This window comes from Vulpes lagopus, chromosome 10, assembly GCF_018345385.1.
Source record: "Vulpes lagopus strain Blue_001 chromosome 10, ASM1834538v1, whole genome shotgun sequence".
Lineage (NCBI taxonomy): Eukaryota > Metazoa > Chordata > Mammalia > Carnivora > Canidae > Vulpes > Vulpes lagopus.
Genome location: NC_054833.1, coordinates 41,062,104 through 41,077,630, shown reverse-complemented (window position 1 = coordinate 41,077,630; position 15,527 = coordinate 41,062,104). Strand labels below are relative to the sequence as shown.

General features: G+C 51.5%; 2 protein-coding genes across 6 annotated transcripts; one reads left to right on the top strand and one right to left on the bottom strand.

Moving 5' to 3' along the window:
* Positions 1 to 63: 63 nt before the first annotated feature.
* TRAPPC4 (trafficking protein particle complex subunit 4) lies at positions 64 to 3,054 on the top strand. The gene is made up of 5 exons (XM_041771119.1): positions 64 to 408; positions 615 to 789; positions 1,564 to 1,667; positions 2,305 to 2,431; positions 2,713 to 3,054. The coding sequence occupies exons 1-5, from the start codon at positions 234 to 236 to the stop codon at positions 2,789 to 2,791; spliced, it is 660 nt and encodes a 219-aa protein (XP_041627053.1). The 5' UTR covers positions 64 to 233; the 3' UTR covers positions 2,792 to 3,054.
* Positions 3,055 to 3,658: 604 nt separating this feature from the next.
* Positions 3,659 to 10,136, bottom strand: SLC37A4 (solute carrier family 37 member 4). Of its 5 annotated transcripts, none has more exons than XM_041771113.1 (10): positions 10,077 to 10,136; positions 8,504 to 8,846; positions 7,452 to 7,684; positions 6,900 to 7,143; positions 6,243 to 6,401; positions 5,905 to 5,990; positions 5,273 to 5,386; positions 4,991 to 5,056; positions 4,507 to 4,645; positions 3,659 to 4,374 (listed from the first exon to the last, which is right to left on the bottom strand). In XM_041771113.1, the coding sequence occupies exons 2-10, from the start codon at positions 8,649 to 8,651 to the stop codon at positions 4,208 to 4,210; spliced, it is 1,356 nt and encodes a 451-aa protein (XP_041627047.1). In that variant the 5' UTR covers positions 8,652 to 8,846; positions 10,077 to 10,136; the 3' UTR covers positions 3,659 to 4,207. The 5 variants fall into 5 exon arrangements, with proteins under 5 accessions (XP_041627047.1, XP_041627046.1, XP_041627049.1 ...); XM_041771112.1 differs by lacking the exon at positions 10,077 to 10,136 and adding an exon at positions 9,429 to 9,709; XM_041771115.1 differs by lacking the exon at positions 10,077 to 10,136 and adding an exon at positions 9,447 to 9,709.
* Positions 10,137 to 15,527: the final 5,391 nt, after the last annotated feature.

Below are 15,527 nucleotides of genomic sequence, written 5' to 3'. Positions count from 1 at the left end.
GCTATTCCCTGACTCTGGAAACTAGTAAAGACACAGAAAACCACCCGTCAGGCCCCTCAAAGGCTCCCGGCAACCCCGCTAAGCCTGGTGCCTCAAGTGCGCAGGCGCCGCAGCGGCCCGCCCGGCGGGGAGGGGAGGGCGGGGCAGGGCCGGGGGCGGGGCCGCGGCTGCGGTTCCGGGGCGGGGCCGTCAGGAACCCGGCGGATCGCCGTCTCGGACCCGCGGCCGCAGCGATGGCGATCTTTAGTGTGTATGTGGTGAACAAAGCGGGCGGCCTGATCTACCAGCTGGACAGCTACGCGCCACGGGCCGAGGCTGAGAAAACTTTCAGTTACCCTCTTGATCTGCTGCTCAAGCTGCACGACGAGCGTGTGCTAGTTGCCTTCGGCCAGCGCGACGGCATCCGGGGTGGGCTAGGCTCGCGTCGGATGGGGGGCGGGCCTGGTGTAGCGGGGTGGGCTGGGGGCTCCGCCGGGCGGGAAGGGGGGCGGGGAGAGGGGCCGAGGAGAGGGCAGCGGGGTGGACTGGATCCTGAAGCCTCCGCCCGGCGGGGGTGAGACCTTCCGCGGAATGCCCACGCTGCCGCTTCACTGACCCCAGCCTCACCTCTGCAGTGGGCCACGCAGTGCTGGCCATCAATGGCGTGGACGTGAACGGCAAGTACACTGCCGATGGGAAAGAGGTGCTGGAGTACTTGGGCAATCCTGCCAATTACCCGGTGTCTATTCGATTCGGCCGACCCCGCCTCACCTCCAATGAGAAGCTTATGCTGGCCTCTATGTTCCACTCGTAAGTCCCCCAACCCTTCCTGGGGCCTGTGGGCCTGCACTTGGCCCTTAGGCCGGCTGCATCAGGGAAGTCTCCTGAGCAGCCCTGCTTACCTTTTTTGGGGCCCCCTTTTAAATCGTCAGTTCTTGCGAAAAGAACAAGAACTAATCCAGGTTGACTAGGTTTTAGGTAACTCTGGCAGTGGTGTGATCTTGCACAAGACTTCACTCAGCTTTAGTTTTTTTTTTTTTAATATTTATTTATTTATGATAGACAGAGAGAGAGAGGCAGAGACACAGGAGGAGGGAGAAGCAGGCTCCATGCCGGGAGCGCGACGCGGGACTCGATCCCGGGACTCCAGGATTGCGCCCTGGGCCAAAGGCAGGCGCCAAACCGCTGAGCCACCCAGGGATCCCTCAGGTTTAGTTTCTAAAGTAAGGTAGCTAAATTAAATGATCGTTAAGACCTTTTCCAACTCTTTTATTATAGGAGATGTGCTGGGTAAATCATAGTCGAGGGCTAAGTAACCATGGCACAAAATTCCAGTGGTAATTTTACCCAAAATTTTCACGTAAAATGTTTTACAGCAAAATATGAGTGTAAAATACATGCAGAGTTTAAATGGATTTTAAAGATATTTTGGTGCTGCTGCTAGGCAGTTAATACTGTCTCTTCTGACTCCTCAGGGTGTGATGTGAACTCAGCAGACAGGGTCATTTCAGTGGAAAAGTTTGAGAAGTGCTCCTCCCTTAAAGCAGTGGGGCACATTCCCAAACTTACCTCCTTTGCAAATAGGCTGTTCGCAATTGGTTCCCAGCTGTCTCCAGAACAGGGCAGCTCAGGCATTGAGATGCTGGAGACCGACACGTTCAAACTGCACTGCTTCCAGACACTGACAGGTAGGCATCTCCAAATAGGCCAGAGGGATGCAGTGGGGCAGGTTGGGGGAAGGGATTGACCAAAGACAACTTTGGTAAGCAAGGGGGTGGTGGTTAGCTTTTCCTGGGACAATTGTACAGACACGTCAATTTGTTTTGTGAATCCAAAGCCAATATTTAACCTGGTGCCAGTTTTGTCCACAGCACCCAGAATGCTCAGCCCTTGGTTATCCCGTGTGCAGATAAAATTCACCATAATAGTTTCTCATGTTGCACACGTTTCAGAAGGTGTGTTTCAAAATGAAACTTGAATGCCAAATGGAAATGACCTTTGGATCATGTAATTGCTTCACTCCCTTAATGGAGATCATTGAAAACTGCCTCAGTCTGTCCCCTGCCAGGCACTTGCTGCCGAGGGACCACAAGACTAAGAATTAAGTGACAGAGCTAGATGTCAAAGTGTAGTCTCAATCAGTTGGGTGATCTGATAGTCCCTTCCCTGCTTCAGTCTTATAGATTTCACAGTCTTGCCTTTCCTGCTTTATGGAGCAATAAAGACAAAATTAAAAACGGGCTTATGAAATTGCTCTACACATACAGGGTGATGTTACTTGCCGCATTCTCTGCCCTATGGTGACCATTCTTGGCCCTTCTCCAGGGATCAAGTTTGTGGTGCTGGCAGATCCTAGGCAAGCGGGAATAGATTCTCTTCTCCGAAAGATTTATGAGATCTACTCAGACTTTGCCCTTAAGAATCCATTCTACTCCCTGGAAATGCCCATCAGGTAGGTGGTCCCCCTCCCCAGAGACTGGTCAAAGCATCCTTGCTCCTCCCTTTATGCTCTTCCTCAAGTTCATTTTTCAAAAGGATAAGAAGTGCTACTTTTAAATGAAACAGAAGTAAACTAGTCTTTTTTGATATTTTGAGAAGCCAAAGACTTTTCTTGGGGTTCATGTCCTTTTTCAAGCAAGAGTTTCCACTGGTTTCCCCTTGGCACCCAGAGTGGGGGAAAGAGTCTGAGACCTTACACTTCGTCCTTATTTGTGCCTCTTGGGTCTGGCCTAGGTGTGAGCTGTTTGACCAGAACCTAAAGTTAGCCCTGGAGGTGGCAGAGAAGGCTGGAACTTTTGGACCTGGATCATAGGCTGAGCCTGCAATGGATCCCCCACATTTTGAGAGACCCTTCAGCAGGTATCCTGCTGTTTCCACTCCGATGGAGATGCCCACAGCCTCGTTAGTGCCCTTGGAGATGGGAGGGTGCTGAGCCTGATGACGTGTACTGATCCCTGAGCCTTAATACATGCTCTGCCCTCCTGTATCTCTTGTGGGCCTACTTCCCAACTCTGTACAGGTTTATTTATGGAGGGAGTAGACCCATAAATGCTAAATAAATAAACATTCCTTTTACCTGTGTTTGCTATCCTAACTGATGGTTTAGGGGGAAAGGCTCTGGTGGGGAAACAGGAATAAGGGAATTCTGGGAAGATGAGATATGTTCTAGTAGAAAACAAGTAATTGTTCACTGAATAAATGAGCATGGGACTTTGTGTCAGGAGCCTTGGGTCTAGTTCCAGAATTGCTGACTTCTAGGACGGCCTTGGCAGTTTTGGTGATGATGGTGGGGTATTTATCAGGTGCAGCCAGGCTTTACTGCTTTAACTATTTTAACCCTCACCCTAATCTAGGGGATGTATTCTATTACAGATAATAGATTTAGCAAGATACAGACTCTGCCTCAGACTCTCAAAGCTAGTTACTAAGCACCTGAGTTTGAACCCAGGCTTTCTGACTATACTATCAGTGAGCCACTGTTACACTGCCTTCCTCCATCGAATGGTTTCATCTACCTGAAACCCAGTAGCTTCATCTGTAAAATGATCATTGAATTAGTGTGACGTTGAAAGCAGAGGAGCCCTAAGCTTAAAGGAGTCCATGTAAAATTTCCCATTTCAAGGAGATGAAAGCTGTCTGGCTTGTAGAACCCCTTGGAAAGAATGACTCACTGATGGTGTTTAGTATCAAATCTAGTTTTAATCTATATCAAGTCTTCCTCCCTCCCTACGACACTCCACCCGCCCCTTTTTCCCAGGGTACCGGTGAGAGTGATGGCCTCCACACCCCCTAGGATTGGAGGTATTGGCTGTTGCCCCCTGCTGAGAGGCCTTGGGACAGAAATCTTGAGCCATTGGTACCCTGCAGCTGCCAGAGGGGCCGCACCTCTCTGGGACACTGGGCAGGACCCAGGAGAGAAGACGGGTGCAGGAGACTCCCTGACTGCAGGGGTTTCCTGTCTGAAGGCAGGAAATAGGAGCTAATGGAGTCCAAGAACCAAAAATTTTTGCTTTTTAAATAAAGCACAGGATGGGGAGCTGGGACCTCATTAGGCACTGATAACTTCCAGTGCCACCTGGGCGAGGGAAAAGGAGCACAAAAGGAAATGAAAGGTTCAGTGCTAGCCGGAGCAGCCCCCCTTTCATTCTCTCTGCTCCTCCCACTCCCCCCAACCCTGTGCAGGGGAAGGCCACAGGTAGGAGAGGATGCACTGGAGCCTGTACTCTCTTCACTCGGCCTTCTTGGGCACCCGGCCCATCTTGGTGCGGATGTTTCGTAGGAGAAAGAAGGCAGCTGTGCTGACTGCACAGATCACTTCAGCCACCCAGAAGGCTGTGCTCCAGCTGTAGTGCTTGGCAATGGTGCTGAAGGGCAGCCCAGCCAGAAAGCCGCCCACTGCCAAAGAAGAGGGGGAAGGGCCTGGGTCATTTGTGAGGCCAGAGTCAGCGGGGCTTACCCCAGCCTCTAGCTAGATTGTGTGCAAGGTACAGTGGGGATGACGCAGAGACTCTAGAGGGCATCACTCACCATTGGCCATGAGTCCTACAATGGCGTGGGAGGTGCCGCACAAGTTGGGAGGGGCACTCTCGTTGGCTATGACTCCGAACAAGGCAATGGGACCGTAAGAGGAGAAACCAAACACAGCTCCCAACACCAGGATCCAGAGCTACAAGGACAGTGCAGGGTGGCATTCAGAGTGAGAAAGCCTACCTACCTACTTCTCCCAAAGGAGAGAAAAATGCTGCGCCCCCAGAATAAATGACTGTAGTTAAGGAGATGGTCAGGGACTCCCCTCACCCCACTTCCCAATACAGCAGAAGGGCAGAGCTAGAGGAATGAGGCCACACTGAGCCAACCTGAGGGCCTGTGTGGACGGACAAAGGGGGGACAGAAGCCATCCCTCCAAGGTAAATGTTATCTCTTAGAATTTATGCTAGCTGGTTGGGCTCAGGGCCAGGCAGATAGGGCAGGACAAGGGAGAGACAAACAGGAGGGAAACCAGATAAGGCACCTCATCCTCCGTAAAGCCTGTGAGCTCAGCGAGAGGGTGAAGAGCTGGAGTCCAGAAAGCAACATCCTAGAGGAGCACAGGGAAGAGAAGAAAACCAGGCCCCGAGTCCAGGAGGAGCACCCCAGTACAGAGGACACGAGAGGTGAAGCAGCACTGTAAAGGGAGATCTGAGAGGCAGAGAAAGGCCTGGGCCAGGGTGGAGCCAGGGGCAGGCAGCGGGCAGTCAGTGGCCCTGGCTTCCTCATCCTTGTGCCAGCTGCGGGCCAGGTGCTCCTCATTTACCTTGGGGGAGTCACTGGTCACAGTGACCCGGAAGAGGTACATGGACACGGTCATGCCAGCCATCATGAGCAGCAACAGGCCATGGCGAGGGTTCCCATACACGGACAGCCCTGCCTGTGGATACAGTCCCAGCAATGTCAGGCCCTACTAGCAGCAGAGAACCTCCGCCCCTGGACTCTGACACAGCAGGGCCTCTGCTGACAGGTCTTTGGCAATCCCACCACCATTCTTGGCCTGGGGCGGCTCTGGGAGGCCCTGGGACCTGCTCATTGTGTCCTGAGGCCAAACTCCACAACATCCTGTCCTCCACGGCAGGGCAGGGTCAGGACACGCGCTGGCAAGCTGCACCTAGTTTCTGCTCAACCCCATTTTCCTGGGGCTATAGAGGAGCCCACTGCTAGGCTGAAAGAAATTCTGGCTCTCCTTGACATCAGTTAAAAACCCTTTCCCCAGGAGCTTGCCTTGCCTCCACACCCCCCAGCAAATAAGAGTACCTGGAATCCTTCCAACCTCCCCCCTGCCATCTGCCAACCTGCCCGTGCCCCAGGGCTCCCATCTCTCTGGTGCCTGGCCCAACTGTGCTGGGAAGATGTGAAGGGACCCTCCTCCTTCCTGTGCCTTCCGCCACTCACCTTTGCCATGGCCCGGTCTGACAGGTAGCCAGCTGCAATGCTGCCTACGAGGCCCCCAACCTCCAGGGCACTCATGTAGGAGCTACCTGGAGTAAGGGGGTGGTGGTGGGAAGAGGGAAAGGAAGGGGGGAATGGAGTTACATGCTGGGGTTGTCCCAGACTGGCTGAAACCCAGAGAGGTACAGGGTCCCTGGAGGGTGAGTGACCAGCCGCAGCTGTCACTACCGCCTGGCCTCACAGGAAGAAGAAAGGGATAAAGAGAAGCTGGGCCTCAATTTCCCATCCCCTTCATGGACTCCTGCTCCCTGTGCCCAGCCCTTTTCCAGCACCCCTCTTACCCACGAGGACGGACTGTCCTTTCTCCTGGATAAGGAAGAACTGGCCCCAGTCAGTGCAGCATGTCTTTACACCGAATACCACAAGGTAGCCAGTGGAGAGCACCCACAGGTAGGGCGACAGCAGCAGCTCCTGTAATGTACTCTCATCCTTCAGGGAGCCTGGGGGCAGGAGGAGGCCAGGACTCAGGCTCTGCTCTCGTTGCTCTGCCCCAACTGAGCCCCTGCCACTCACAAACCAGCTGCAGGGCCAGAGTCCATCCACATAGCCAGCAATCAGCAGGAAGGCACCCCTTCACCCACTGCTCTGCCCCCATCCCCCTCCACTGCAAGCCTGGATGAGGACCAAGGTACATGGCCGGAGGCACCCAAGCCACTAAACCTTAGGATGCTGCCCAGGACAGGGAAGTCTGGCTCTGCTGTGAGGAAGGACCAGGATACAACATGAATCACAGCGTTTATTGGCTCTGCCACTTGTTTGGTACTTAAGTGTCTCTTGGAGTGGAGTTTTATTTACTCCCCACCAACTCGCCACCACCATCCCTCCCCCTCCATCCATTGGCTAGCCCAGGGCCAGGCAGACAGCCAGTCCTCAACGAAGGTCTGCCAAATGAATGATGAATGAAGGTGCCCCAGTGATCAGCTTGAGTGGGTGCTCACCTTTCTTGCCCTTCGAGGGGGTGGGGTCCAGGTTTTGGAGTCCGACATCAGCAGGTTCATTGTGGATGAGCAGGAGACAGAGGAAGGAGACAACCACACAGAGGGCCCCAGACAGGGCCAGCGTGCTGCGCCAGCTATAGCTCTGGGCCAGGATGGTTGCCAGGATAGGGCCCAGCCCTCCAGCCAGGTTCATGCTGGTTGATAGAATGGCCCACCAGGTGCCAAACTGAGATGGCTCAAACCACTGTGGGGCAGAGAGGTGTGGAGTAGGTGCCCATGTTAAACATGCTGAAGGTGAGGGTCAGGTTGAGGCAGACCTAGAGGCTCACATTACAGGGATGAGGAAGAGGGCGCTTCTACTTGCCAGGGCCAATTCCCTCATCTGCCACCTGATCCCACCATGTTTAGCTCCTAAAATATCTCGACGAGCAATAGGAGCTGGACTGGCACTCCCAAGGAACCTGCTCTGGGATGGGGGTGCTGGTACTCCCACATGCTCTTTAGGCATCCTCTATGCCAGTATAAACAAGCTCCTTGGAAGCAGACACTCACCTTCCGCAGGATCTTCCCGCACGGAGGCCAGCCCAGCCCCTGTGCCAGGCCATTGAGGAACCACAGAGCAGCAAAGACAGGTACCAAGGAGCTCCAGGAAAAGACTATATTGACCAAGCCAACCAGGAGCAGCCCGGAAGAGAAGAGCCAGCGAGCGCTCATCTGGTCGGATAGCACCCCGCTCACAAACTTGCTGATGGCATAGGCTGCCGACTGGCTGCTGGTGATGAGCCCTGCAGCGGAGAAGAGCAGGAAGCAGGACACCTGGGGAATTAGAGGCCAGGGCAAAGGCACAGGAGGGATGGAGGAAGGCGTGGGGTCAGGTGTGTAGCGGTGTAGGTTCCCTCCAAGACAACTAGGAGGAGCCTGTGCTGGAATCCTAGCACTCATTCACAGGTGCTCCTCCTCCTCACCACCAGCGCTAGCCCCAGGCTGACCCATGACTTTTCAACCTCCTGGAGAGTTCCAACTGCAGCTGTCAGGAGGCAAGAAGGGAGAACAAGGCAGCCACCCTCCCTGGGATTTACAAATACCTGATTACATTTCCCCCCTCACCCTGGATGCCAACGCAGGGCTTCTGGAAGTTCTGTTGCCCCACCTCTGAACATGGGGCAAAGAGCTTAGAATTGGAGCCAGAGACCTTATTCCTCCTGAAAGGCAGCCTGGTGGGCCATAGGAAGTTATTTTGCCAGCTCCCTGGTTCCCATGGCTCACAATGTGGGTGGCCAGCATGCACCCTGCGGTCTGAGCACGCACCCAGGCAGTGTGCAAACTGCTCAGAACGCAGCCTAAACACACTCAGAATAAGCCATGCCTCTGGGGGCACTCGTAGGTCACAGGCAAAGACACATCAGGTAAGCAGCCCTCGGACACGCATAGACCACACTCCTGTTCTTCACCCATATCCATACTCAGAGGCCCTTCATTTGCCACCTGCAGACTGCTCCCTGTCCTTTGCTGTGCACAGACACTCAACACTCCCACAAACACCCAACTTGTCCTACTAGTCCTGAGTCTGGGAGCCCACCACCTTGCCCCCTTCCAGGGCTCACCCAAGTCATCCTTGTCCAGAGGGATCTCCTCCACCAACGACGGCATGACAAAGGAGAAGGTCTTGCGGTTGAAGTAGTACAGGCTGTAGCCTCCAAACATGGCCGAGAAGATCACAGTGCGGTAATAGCCATAGCCTTGGGCCGCCATGGTGGACGGGAGCAGGCTCCACTGGCCAGGACACGGAGCCTCTGACCACAGCTCCTGCCGGTGGCTCTCTCAGTGCCCAGATCTGCTGAGTTAGGCTTTTGCTGCTCCCTCCTCCACCCAGCCTCCCAGGCTCCCTTTATAGCCACCTTCTGGACAATCATTAAGCCTGGGGCGGCTTGTAGGGAACCTAGTGTCCTGAGGGAGACAAGAAAACAGCAGATTACTGAGAAGCGGTGGGGGGCTGTAGGGGTCCCAGAGGGAGGCACTGCCCAAGACCCAGCACAAGCCAGCATGCTGGTGTCCCCACAACTTTGCGTTTCTCTTTTCCTTGTCCGCCTGCCTGTGAAACCAGCTGTGATTAAAGGCTCAACCTAATTACTTTTGTCTGCAGGAGCCCAGGGGACGCACGGGGGGGGGGGGGGGGGTGATAAGCAGAGATGCCCTCTCTAGCCCTGCTGCCTCAGTCACCTACCTTCTCATTCATTCAACCAAGAAGTTTACGTTACGGAGGGCTTCCTGGCTGCCAAGCACTGCACTCAGTGCTGGGTTAGTTTCCACACACACACACACTCCATTAGACACCTACCCCCAACAATCCGATTCCGAAGTCTTAAGACTGACTCAAGCCCTGTAACTTCCAATCCTCAGCACACACTGCGGTAACTGTTCATGCAGTTGCAGAATCGTAAGCAAGAGACATTTTCCATGGCAGGCCCTGTGCTGCACCGAAAGCCCCCCGCCCCCGCAAAGGCTGGGATCGTGGTTGGGTCACTCAACTGCCTCTGGCGCCTTTACCCTGTAACGTCAGTATGGGGTGCCCTCTGGCCGGCTGGGGGCTGCAGGGTCCGTGACAACACGGCCCGAAGGCGGGAAGGTGCACCCGCGGACTTCAGGCGGCAGTGCCGAGCCCGCCCGCCTCCCAGGGCCCGGGCAACACGCCCCCGGCTTTTCCGCACGGTTGGGAAGGCAATCGGAGCGGAAGGCGTAGGCGCGAGCGGCGCGGGCGACCCACGCAGTCCCCCAGGGGCTCCTCGCCTCGGGCTCCGAGCGGCTCCGTCCCGCAGGATGGGGCCAGGCGCAGGCTCTCGGCACCTGCCCAGCCCCGTGTCCTCAAGCTACCCGGGACACCCGACTCGGCCCGGGAGCCCACGGGTCCGGGTGCGAGAGCTGGAGACGTGCGGAGACGCCGGACTGGAGCGAAAAGAACAGCAGCAGGTGCGTGCAGGTCACGGAGGGCGCTTTGGAGGCCCCCAGACCCATGAACTGCCCCCCACCCCGGAAGGGGCAGCTGCAGTAACAGCTCCGCCTTGTATCGCAAGTTACAGCAGCCTTCGTGGAGGCTCTAACAAAGGAACCCCGCGGCCCGAGACTCCCCCTCCAGCCCCGCCTTCGGGCGGCGCCCCTCCCCCGCATTCCGCCCGCTACCTGAGCGCCGGCGGGAGCCGAATAGGAGCGAGCGGGGCGGCCGGGCCCGCGGGCGCATGCGCGTGCGCTCGGGGCGGGTCCTGGCCAAGAGCCAAGTCCACCCCCGAAGAGTTGCGTCCAGGTCCTGCGGTTGCACTGGCCTCTGGGTGAGGACGGCGCCCCTTAGGGGCTGAACTCGTATGTTCCTTCTTTTTTTTTTTTTTTTTTTTTAAGATTTTATTTATTTATTAATGAGAGATAGAGAGAGAGGCAGAGAGAGAAGCAGGCTCCACACAGGGAGCCCGACGCGGGACTCGATCCTGAGTCTCCAGGATCACGCCCTAGGCCGAAGGTAGGCACTAAACCACCGAACCACCGAGGGATCCCCCACACTCTCTTTTTAATAAATAAATAAATAAATAAAACCTTTAAAAATAAATTTAAAAAGACAACATACCAAATGGACAAGATATTTGCAAATGCCATGTCCAATAAAGAGTTAGTATCCAAAATATATAAAGAACTTTTACAGTTCAACACCAAAAAAAAAAAAAAAAAAAAACAAATAATCAAATTTAAAAATGGGTGGAAGAGGGACACCTGACTGGGTCAGTCAGTAGAGCTTGCAACTCTTTATCTCAGAGTTGTCAGTTCAACCCTCATGTTGAGTATAGAGATTACTCAAAAGTAAATAAGGAAATAAACTATACAAACTTTTTTTTTAATTTTTATTTATTTATGATAGTCACAGAGAGAGAGAGAGAGAGAGAGAGGCAGAGACATAGGCAGAGGGAGAAGCAGGCTCCATGCACCGGGAGCCTAATGTGGGATTCGATCCCGGGTCTCCAGGATCGCGCCCTGGGCCAAAGGCAAGCGCCAAACCACTGCGCCACCCAGGGATCCCTAAACTATACAAACTTAATTTTAAAAAATGAGTGGAACCCATGAACGGACATTTCTTCAAAGAAGACATCCAGATGACCAACAGACACATGAAAAGATGCTCAACAGCACTCATCATCAAGGAAATGCAAATCAGGGATCCCTGGGTGGCGCAGCAGTTTAGCGCCTGCCTTTGGCCCAGGGTGCGATCCTGGAGACCCGGGATCGAATCCCAAGTCGGGCTCCCGGTGCATGGAGCCTGCTTCTCCCTCTGCTTCTCCCTCTGCCTGTGTCTCTGCCTCTCTCTCTCTCTCTCTCTCTCTGTGACTATCATAAATAAAATTTTAAAAAAATTTTAAAAATTCTTAAAAAAGAAATGCAAATCAAAGACATGAGATATTATTTCACACCTGTCAAAATGGCTAAAAAAACACAAGAAACAAGTATTGGCAAGGATGTGGAGAAAAAGAAACACACGTGTCCTGTTGGCAGGAATGCAAACTGGTGCATCCACTGTGGAAGACAGTATGGAGGTTCCTCAAAAAAATAAAAAATAGAATTGCCATTTGATCCAGTAATTCCACTACTGGGAATTAACTTACCCCAAAGAAGATATACATATATACATATACACATATATGGAATATTGCTCAGCTGTAAAAAAGAATAAAATCTTGCCGTTTGCAATAATATGGATGGATTAAGAGAGTATAATGCTTATATGTCAGAGAAAGACAAATACCACATGACTTCACTCATGTATGGAATTTAAGAAACAAAACAAATGACAAAGAAAAAAGAGAAAAAACCAAAAACAGACTGTTGGGACGCCTGGGTGGCTCAGCAGTTTAGCGCCTGCCTTGGGCCCAGGGCATGATCCTGGAGTCCCAGGATCGAGTCCTGCATCAGGCTCCCTGCATGGAACCTGCCTCTCTGTGTGTGTCTCTCATGAATAAATAAATAAAATTTTTAAAAAACAGAAAAACACAAAAAACAGACTGTTAACTATAGAGAACAAACTAATGGCTGCCAGAGAGGAGGCAGGTGGGGGGACAGGTGAACTAGGTGAAGAGGATTAAGAGCACACTCACTGTGCTAAGCACTAAGTCATGTACTGAATTGTTGAACCATTCTATTGTAGACCTGAAACTAATCTAACACTGTATGTTAACTATACTAGAATAAAAATAAACATAAATAAAAGTACGCCTTATTATTATAAGCACAGTGGAGGACTGCTCATAGAGCACAGACTTTTACATTGTAATTATTTGAAAGACCCTTTTAAATAATTACCAAAAACATTTGCCCTCAGATGCCATGGGTTACACTTTTATGGGCATGACTATAATCATCTTTGCAAAAAGTTGTATAAAATAATAAATACAAAAGTCAATTTCCTTTCATTTTAGCACCACCTGACCTCTTTTTTAAAAAGATTTTATTTATTTATTTAATTATTTATTTATTTATTTATTTATTTAAGAGCACAAGTGAGGGGAGGGACAAGCAGACTCCCTGCTGAGCTGGGAGCCCAATGTGAGACACAGGACAGGGTACTAGGGCCCCAGGATTATGACCTGAGCTCAAGGCAGACGCTTAACCCACAGAGCCACCCAGGCACACTGTGGTGGCTGTTTCATCTTTTTTTGTTCCTTTATATTTTTCTCTTATAAAAAGTTTATCTGATATAGTGATATGTTCATGTTATTATACTTTGTAATAGTAGTATTATTCATCATGGGTATTTCTACTGTCAATAACAATCTAAATTAATTTTGGCAGAAGGTTAGACACTGGTCTTTGAACCAAAGCAACATGAAAGCAAATATTTTGACATCTGTTAGGATGGAGTGGCAACTGTCATACATTTGGAATGTTATGTACGATCCCAAGGAATCTTTATATAATGTGAATTACACTGTATATTGTATATCTTATAAAATTTAGCCAAATTTTTTTTTAATTTTTATTTATTTATGATAGTCACAGAGAGAGAGGGAGAGAGGCAGAGACACAGGCGGAGGGAGAAGCAGGCTCCATGCACCGGGAGCCCAATGTGGGATTCGATCACGGGTCTCCAGGATCGCGCCCTGGGCCAAAGGCAGGCGCCAAACCGCTGCGCCACCCAGGGATCCCCTATGCAGTACTTCTGCCAAAACCTGCATAACATCCTTATGGCAAAAACAGTTGGACAGATCTATATTGAAAGACATCTGCAAAAAAACTGACCTAGACTCTTAAAAAATATTAGTCATGAAAGTTTTCTTTTTTAAAGATTTTATTTATTTATCCATGAGAGACACAGAGAGAGGCAGACACATAAGCAGAGGGAGAAGCAGGCTCCTAGGACTCCAAGCTCCTGTCCAGAGCCAAAGGCAGAGGCTCAACGGCTGAGCCACCCAGATGCCCTCTTTTTTTTTTTTTTTTTTTTTAATGGGAAACTGCTTTCTCTTTATTTAGGCTTTAGGAAGAAGGTTAACTTTGTTCATGTATTACCTTTAAAAAAAAAATCCAGTTTGACATAGATAGGACCAATAATCAAATAACTTCTGTAAAATTTGGCTAAATTTGGGATCCCTGGGTGGCGCAGCGGTTTGGCGCCTGCCTTTGGCCCAGGGCCCAATCCTGGAGACCCGGGATCGAATCCCACATCGGGCTCTCGGTGCATGGAGCCTGCTTCTCCCTCTGCCTGTGTCTCTGCCTCTCTCTCTCTCTCTCTCTCTCTCTCTCTGTGACTATCATAAAAAAAAAAAAAAAAAAAATTAAAAAAAAAAAAAGAAGTACTGCATAGATGATAATGTGCCACATCGGGAGGCCTGTGATAAGTTTGATCATTTAGTTAAAATAGTGTCCACCTGATTTCTATACTGTAAAGTGTATCGCTTTGTAATTAGTAACCTGTGGGCCTACCTTACCTCTTTCTAGGCTTCAGGTCCTTCCAACCTCTGATCAACCTCCAATCGAAATCTTCAGAGCCATCCTCCCTCCCCTCCTGCCCCGAGCAGCTCCCGAGCAGCTCCCGAGCGTAGCCCCTACTGCCCACCCGCTACCAGCTCCTGGATTGCCGGAATCCTTCCGCCTACGTGGAGGCCGTGGCCCGCCGCCCGGACGCCTGCACCTGCCGGCCTCCTGCCCTCCTCCGCCTGGGCCTCTACTTCCACCGCGACGCTGTGGCTCTGCACGCCGAGGCCACTTCCTCCGCGAGCGGGTCGGGGACCAGCGCCGGGTCGCCGGGAGCCCTCGGGTGCAAAACTGGCCCCGCGGCCGCGCCCTCCCGCAGGACGAGCAGAGGCCTCCCGGGACCGACCCTGCAAACCCCTGAACCCCGGGGAGAACCAGAAGCAGGCCCTCGTGGCTCTGCAAGCCCTGGGCGGTGCCCGCGTAGACTCGGGACCTGCCGGAGAACCTAGAGGAGCAGGTGAGGCTCCTCGGGAAGATGGGGCTCACCTGCCTGAGCTCGGCGGGCTGGGCTTTCCCCTTCCAGGGGCTCCCCCTGCAGCGGACCGGCAGCCTCCGGAGCCTTGGAGGGGCCCCTCTGCCCCCCCTCCCGGTTCTGGGGGCTTCTGCGTGAGCCTCTTCCTGCAGCCCCTAGGCAGCCTTTTAGCCCTCGCCCAAGCTGTGAACCAAGTGGAAACAGTACAGCTCTTTGCAGGAAAAAAAAATTTTTTTTCGGGTAGTTCTTGGTTGGTGTATAAAAACACAAGTGATTTGGGGGTCCTTGATTTTGTATCCTGCAACGCTCCTGGATTCCTTTATCAGTTATAACAGTTTTTTTGTGTGTGGAATCTTTAGGGTTTTCTCCATATAATCATGTCCTCTGATGGATTAAGATCATCTTAATCCACTGTTCTCAAGATCATTTTACCTTCTTAAAAATTACTGAGGACTCCAGAGAGCTATAGATATTTTTCGCATTATTAAAAGAGATTTAAAAACTTACTTATGAAAAAAAACTTACTTATGAATACATTTTAAAGTAATACTAATAAACCTTATAGCCTTTCCACATATTTGTGAATATTCTTTTTTGATAGTATACTAAGCTAAACAAGTGGTAGTTTGTTAAAGATTGGCTGCAATGTGGAACTTGAAACCAAGTCATTGAAGTTTTCATATTCCGATGTTAGAATCTATTGTTCTACCTTGCACTAAAAATGGATATTTTACACATGCATGATTTTTTTTAAATTTTTTTTTTTTTTTTTATGATAGTCACAGAGAGAGAGAGAGAGGCAGAGGGAGAAGCAGGCTCCATGCACTGGGAGCCTGATGTGGGATTCGATCCTGGGTCTCCAGGATCGCGCCCTGGGCCAAAGGCAGGCGCCAAACCGCTGCGCCACCCAGGGATCCCTGACTTTTTTTTTTTAAGAGAGAGTGTGTGTGTGTGTGTGCAGAAGGGGAAGGGCAGAGAGAGAGAGAGAGAGAATCCCAAGCAGGCTTTATGCTCAACAGAGCTCCACGTGGGACTCTATCTCATGACCCTAAGATCATGACCTGAGCTGGAATCAAGAGTGGGTTGCTCGGCTGAATGAGCCACCTAGGCACCCTGCATGCATGATTTATTAACATCATGCATTAATCATATGA

Excerpts from the sequence above, each read along its gene's own strand:
- TRAPPC4 (XM_041771119.1), top strand. The coding sequence starts at position 234 with ATGGCGATCTTTAGTGTGTATGTGGTGAACAAAGCGGGCGGCCTGATC. Across the intron at positions 409-614 it reads CCAGCGCGACGGCATCCGGG|TGGGCCACGCAGTGCTGGCC; the intron begins GTGGGCTAGGCT and ends TCACCTCTGCAG. Across the intron at positions 1,668-2,304 it reads CTGCTTCCAGACACTGACAG|GGATCAAGTTTGTGGTGCTG; the intron begins GTAGGCATCTCC and ends GCCCTTCTCCAG.
- SLC37A4 (XM_041771113.1), bottom strand. The coding sequence starts at position 8,651 with ATGGCGGCCCAAGGCTATGGCTATTACCGCACTGTGATCTTCTCGGCC. Across the intron at positions 6,402-6,899 it reads CCCCTCGAAGGGCAAGAAAG|GCTCCCTGAAGGATGAGAGT; the intron begins GTGAGCACCCAC and ends TCCTGCCCCCAG. Across the intron at positions 4,375-4,506 it reads TGTAGGACTCATGGCCAATG|TGGGCGGCTTTCTGGCTGGG; the intron begins GTGAGTGATGCC and ends CTTCTTTGGCAG.